Raw genomic sequence first — 6,053 nt, 5'->3', positions numbered from 1 at the left:
CCTCAGCACGGACGAGCTCTATTATTTGGCTAAGCAGGGAGTCCATCTCTGGAGCCGCGGTCATGCTCGCGAGGGTTTCGGCGGACGCAGGGGGGCGCCGCGTGAGTAGGCGCTGTCTGCAGAGCGCGTCGAAACTCTGGCAAACCTCAATTACCAGAGAAACAGTGCCTAGGTTTTTGGAGAGCAGTATATGAAAGGCATCGTCGGAAATGCCCTTCATTATGTGACGTACCTTGTCCGCCTCCGCCATCGTTGGGTTGACACTCCGGCAGAGGTCGACGATGTCCTCTATGTAGCTCGTGAACGTTTCACCAGTTTGCTGGGATAGGCTTTGTAGGCGTAGTTCAGCGCGATGTTTGCGCACGCCAGGGCGGCCGAAAACTTCTCCGATGCCGGTTGTGAAGCTAGCTCACGTGCGGAGATCGGCTTCGTGGTTTGAATATTTGAAACCACGAAAATTCGAAACTTAACAGAAGCCGTAGTACTACAGGGAAGACACTAAGTAATGGAAATGTAAAGTTAATACAGAGAAGTTAAAGCAGTTTTTACAATTGTCATAAAAAGCACAAAACAGTTTCTTAGAAAAAATGAATATCTGAAATGCTATCGATTTGCAAATATCTAGAATAATTACACCGAATATACAGGAAAAAACAAGACATGTCCTGGGGAACCCCACCATTTTTCTAACCTTGTGTGGTGAAGCTCCATTCCCCCTCCTGCATTGTTGGAGGGGGAATGGAGTGAATGAATCTTCTGCATGGGTCCTGAATTTCCGTTTCGCAGTTTGCAAATGGAGCACCTAGTTACGCTGGAAACGTAGCGTGGAAAGCACGATCGACAAAGACTAGAGAGGACAAGCGCTTTCCTTTCTATGCTATACTTTCAGTGTAACTATGTATTACCAACCAGCCCAAGCCTATACTCTTCTGAATTGCACATGACACTGGCAAAGTAGAACTTGGATCACGATAGGCCATGCTGAATGGCCCAGCTCCTTTTCAAAAGAGTAGGACATAGTCACTGGCTCAAGATATAACGGGGACAAATCATTCATCCAAAACAGATACTATTTTTCTGAACACCTGAGGGTTGCACGCAGTTATTTCCAAGGGCTATACGTACGCACATTTAATATTTTTTCTCGGCTGTTCTGGAAGAGCATGCAGGCTGTATGTGGTGGCGGATTATATGGAGAAAACTATGGTATCTTCTAGTGGGGGCTCCTCGCAATCTCAACTTGCGTAAACATTGACAAAGTTAAGCCTGTGGTAATAAGAAACCCGCTGATGATGTCTCGTATGAGACAAATTGTTTTGCAAGTGCCGGGCTACGGGCCTGAAGTGCTCATTAGGGTTAAGAGAGCAAGCTTCGTCAAAGCATTTTTGAAAGTGTTCTTTGAGGCGCAAAGAATCCAAGAGAGTCGTCAAGCACTCCATATTCTGTCACTTATGATTTTTGCTTTTCTTTAAAATACTTTTTATAAGTAGCTTCACAAACAGGGTCATGAAGCATTAAAAAGCAGAAATATCTTGTAAATTAAATATGATCATTAGAAATCCATATGTTTATCGTAGTTGATGTCACCCTGAAGATCTCTCAAATAATAAAAAAGATAGCTTCTATTAAATTTAGCATCTGTGTTCTTTTTTGACATTTCATAACTGTTACCTACTTCTATTTTATTTGTGCAGCATTGAGGCCTTCTAGGTCTCCGTCAACTGCCAGCTGTGACAACTCAAAGCAAGGATCCCTCCACCGATGTCACCTATGTGACTATGAGGCTGATGACCTGTTTCATCTGGAAGCACGTGCCAACGTCCATACTGGCGTGAAACCATTTCAGTGCCCTTCATGTCACAGGAGCTTTTCAAACAGATACAACTTAAACGTCACCTCGCGCACCCAGGCAAGCGATAAGCCATTTGAGTGTTCTCGGTGCCCTCAGAGCTTCTCAAAAAAGTGCAACCTCAAAGACCACCTGCGTGCCCACACAGGTGACAAGCCATATCAGTGTCCTTCATGTTCTCAGAGCTTCACATACAAAGCTAAACTGAAAGTTCACCTGCGCACCCACACAGGTGAGAGGCCATATCAGTGCCCTTCATGCTCTCAAAGCTTCATGCAACAGGGCCATCTAAAAGCCCACCTGCGCACCCATACAGGCGATAAGCCATTTGAGTGTCCTTCATGCTCTCAGAGCTTCACACGCAAGTTTGCCCTCAAAGTCCACCTGCGCACCCATACAAGTGAGAAGCCATATCAGTGCCCTTCATGCTCTCAGAGCTTCTCGCAACAGGACCATCTAAAAGCCCACCTGCGCACCCATACAGGCGATAAGCCATTTGAGTGCCCTTCATGCTCTCAGAGCTTCTCGCAACAGGGCCATCTAAAAGCCCACCTGCGCACCCATACAGGCGATAAGCCATTTGAGTGCCCTTCATGCTCTCAGAGCTTCGCACGCAAGTCTACCCTCAAAGTCCACCTGCTCACCCATACGGATGAGAAGCCATATCAGTGCCCTTCATGCTCTCAAAGCTTCAAAAAGAGATATGACTTAAAGTGCCACCTGCGCACCCACACAGGTGAGAAGCCATATCAGTGCCCTTCATGCTCTCGGGGCTTCATAAAGAAATATGGCTTAAAGCGCCATCTGCGCACCCACACAGGCGATAAGCCATTTGAGTGCCCTTCATGCTCTCAGAGCTTCGCACGCAAGTTTACCCTCAAAGTCCACCTGCGCACCCATACAGGTGAGAAGCCATATCAGTGCCCTTCATGCTCTCAAGGCTTCAGAAAGAGAGATGACCTAAAGTGCCACCTGCGCACCCACACAGATGAGAAGCCATTTGAGTGCCCTTCATGATCTCAGAGCTTCTCACAACAGGCCCACCTTGAGACATATGAGGCAAGAAGCCATTTCAAAGTCCATTATGCTTTCAGAGATTGTCGTTGAAGAATGCCCGCAAGACACACCAGCTCATTCATGCAGGTGACCGGCCGTATAGTTGTAACGTCTGCTCCAGGTCCCTTACACAGTCTCATAACTTGAGCAGACATAAGGGATGACAGCACCATGATACTCTAGGGTAGGTCAAGAACGATGTTGAATGGGAATCTGAATTAGAAATCTACAAATGTGAAGAATGTCACATAGTGTTTTACTGCATGAGGTAGCACAAGTGTTTCCATGTGCTCATAAAGGGAACGTTTAACTCGAGCCTAACTCTGATGCTGTCTATTCTAATACATGTAAAATGCAGGAACACTTTTCTGAGATAACTACTTGACCAATTATTAGGAAATTTGTTGCTTTTGAGACATAAAGATAAATTCTAGTGGGTGCTGGATGCATAATCTTGATTTAAGGCCTTAATGTTATAATAGCAATTTACAAAGATTTGAAAAAAATTGAAACGAGAAGTTATTAAATTCGCAGCTCTGCACCTAGAATAGTTATCGTAGTTCTGTAAACTGCATATGGTAGATAATGAAAAGCGGAGAAATTTGATGTATCAATTTATATTATTCTTCAACTTGTTACATCGTTTATGAGGTTTTTTTTCAATGTCTTACTCACATATTAGTGCTATATTTGAAATCCTTGTTTGATACATCAGTATTGTCCGCTTTAGATGTGTCCTATTTGATGCATTTGACAGAATTGTAATAAATGTTTTTCATTGCTGAGTTAGAGTTCTATACTTGGTAGTTTCGCTTTCGGAAAATTTGTGATTTTCAACAATTTTTATCAGGAGATTCGCGGCCTAAATAAAGCATTCAATGTGGACACTCACTCGATTCTTACAATTTCTTTTATATGCAAACAACCTCATAAAATTTAGTGTAGCAGTTGTCGAGAAAAAAAATTTATTCCCATGTATTTAGATAGGAGCCCCTGTTCTAAGTCTTCCTCTTAAACGGTCATTGAAACACTTTTTTTCGGATGATCCTATTTGCTCTTGATCTTTTCTCAAGGTGTTATAAAACACAGAGCAAAAGCAATTACGAGAACTGAGCCCCACTAAGCCATTATAGGTGAGAAAAAATTCAAAATGCAGTTAAACCTCGATATAATGAAGTCTGTAAAATCAACGGTTTGCTTTGTCATATTGTGCTTTTTATTTTTCCAATATTATTCAACAGTTTGTTTGATCTCAGAAATTACTGCTAAAATGCCCCTACAGAAAAGCATGTTAATTGTAATACCTATTATTATACTACAGACATCTCAGTGATCTGATTTTTGTAAGTAAATTTTTTTTTCAGAATTGTCTTTTGGTACATATGGACTTGTTCTGTTAGATCCACTCACTTTGGCTGGCGAGCTGGATTGAAGCCTTGATAGAGTGTGTATGTGCAACTGAACGAGGATGTAGAAAGAAATAAGTACACAGAGACAGCACTGACAAGGTTCTGATATGCATGGCTCATCCTGGAGTCTCTTGATCTTACCCAATTTACACCTATCTTTTTTTTTACCTATAGGTACATGTTTAGAGCAATTGATTGTTCAGTGAGCATTCCAATGTCTGCCTCATGACAGCACCAAATAAATACTTGTGTTTAATGAGTTTGCATTGTCGGTTCTTGGTACGTTAATACATGTACTTGAATGACAGCACGCTATATACTGTTGTCAGCATTTTATTGTATCTGGGGCTACACGAGAGGTAAGGTGACGGCAGTTGGTTCATTATTAGTACAGAAAGAACTTGTTATAACTAACATACATGAGTAATTTAAGTTTTCATTCAAATGTCAAGTCCACCATGCCTGATTCATTCCCACATTTTACTTCAACTCATGTATCGGGTGGATGTCTACTTTTCCGTTTATTAATTATTTCTCTCCACATTGTGGGTTTCCGCAGAACTACTACGTCAAACACTTGTCTTTGCATCGTGTGTTGTCGACAAATTCGACTTCGCCCTGCCATCTGTTAGCCGCCTGGTTAGCTCAGATGGTAGAGCGGCTGCCCCAGATAGGCGGTGGTCCCGGGTTCGAGTCCCGGACCAGGACGATTTTTTCTTCAACTCCGAGGCTTTTCTTTCGAGGAACCCGTATGGGTTTCCTTTGTAGCAATTGCTACGGACGGGTGGATGTCCGCTTTTCCTTTTATTAATGTATCATCATATTCATTTTTACAGTGTACATATTGAGTCGGGCACACACCTGCACTGTAAAATACATTTCTGCACAGAAGGCAAGGAATTGGGCCAATCCTCTTTTTCGACATTTGAAAATATTCTTTCTGCATTGTAGTTGTGCCTGTCTCTTGTAAGGAATTTATGTCCTCACCAACAATATTGCGCGCAGGACATGTTATTAAGATAATAACTCCAAGAATTCACTGTTTTGATTAAGGGTGTGTGAATATTTGATACAATAAAATAGGGACTTTGTAAATACAAGTAAGTTGTAATAGCCATCGAACATTTAAAACAGTACCTCGGCACGAATAAGCTCATATGGAAGCAAAAGTATGATAAATGTCACACCCGTGGGCGTCATATAGGCATAAAATATGAGAAAGTGCGTAATGGAGGCTGTATACGTTTCTAAGGGAGCTAGGCTTTCCTGGCTATACGGGGATCATTTGCGCTGTCTAAAGAGCCCTCTGTATGCGAGAAATTTCCTCATTCGTTCCTTGTTCTCCATTTGTGCTTTTAGTAAACAATGCTTCGAAACAAGTGCTTTCAAGAAAATGCTTCATAATGCGCGATGGAAGCACAGGAATTTGCCAATGTACTGAACACCAGGATGTGCGTTTTGTTTTACATATATTTTGATAATAGCTGTTCATTTTTTGAAAACTATTTCAAACGTATTCTACGTTTCTTCCATTCCTGGGACTATTCGATTCGCATTCCATTCAGTCCGAAAAATTTCTTTTATATTGGGCAACAATGTACCTACCTACATAAGGCTTCTTTTTGCCAGTGCCACTCCTAAGGATTTCCTCCACATCCACTCAGCCATTTCGGTGACACATGTGCCTTCGGACTCTGGTACGTCGCATTCACGTGAAGAGGCACTTGTATCAACATGTG

The 6,053-nt window shown here is 42.3% G+C and overlaps 1 protein-coding gene across 1 annotated transcript; it reads left to right on the top strand.

Annotated features, from left to right (window-relative positions):
• Positions 1–352: 352 nt before the first annotated feature.
• On the top strand, positions 353–4,545 carry LOC135909744 (zinc finger protein 182-like). Its single transcript, XM_065441808.2, has 2 exons — positions 353–413; positions 1,695–4,545. The coding sequence occupies exons 1-2, from the start codon at positions 353–355 to the stop codon at positions 2,864–2,866; spliced, it is 1,233 nt and encodes a 410-aa protein (XP_065297880.2). The 3' UTR covers positions 2,867–4,545.
• Positions 4,546–6,053: the final 1,508 nt, after the last annotated feature.

The sequence above is a fragment of the Dermacentor albipictus genome, chromosome 8 (genome assembly GCF_038994185.2).
Source record: "Dermacentor albipictus isolate Rhodes 1998 colony chromosome 8, USDA_Dalb.pri_finalv2, whole genome shotgun sequence".
Classification (NCBI taxonomy): Eukaryota; Metazoa; Arthropoda; class Arachnida; order Ixodida; family Ixodidae; genus Dermacentor; species Dermacentor albipictus.
Note: the sequence above shows the minus strand (reverse complement) of the source record. Positions and strands in the feature narration are given on the sequence as shown.

Bases quoted from the DNA above. Each gene is read 5' to 3' on its own strand.
- LOC135909744 (XM_065441808.2), top strand. From the start codon at position 353: ATGTTTGCGCACGCCAGGGCGGCCGAAAACTTCTCCGATGCCGGTTGT. The intron at 414-1,694 runs GTGCGGAGATCG...TTATTTGTGCAG, and splicing joins CGGTTGTGAAGCTAGCTCAC to CATTGAGGCCTTCTAGGTCT.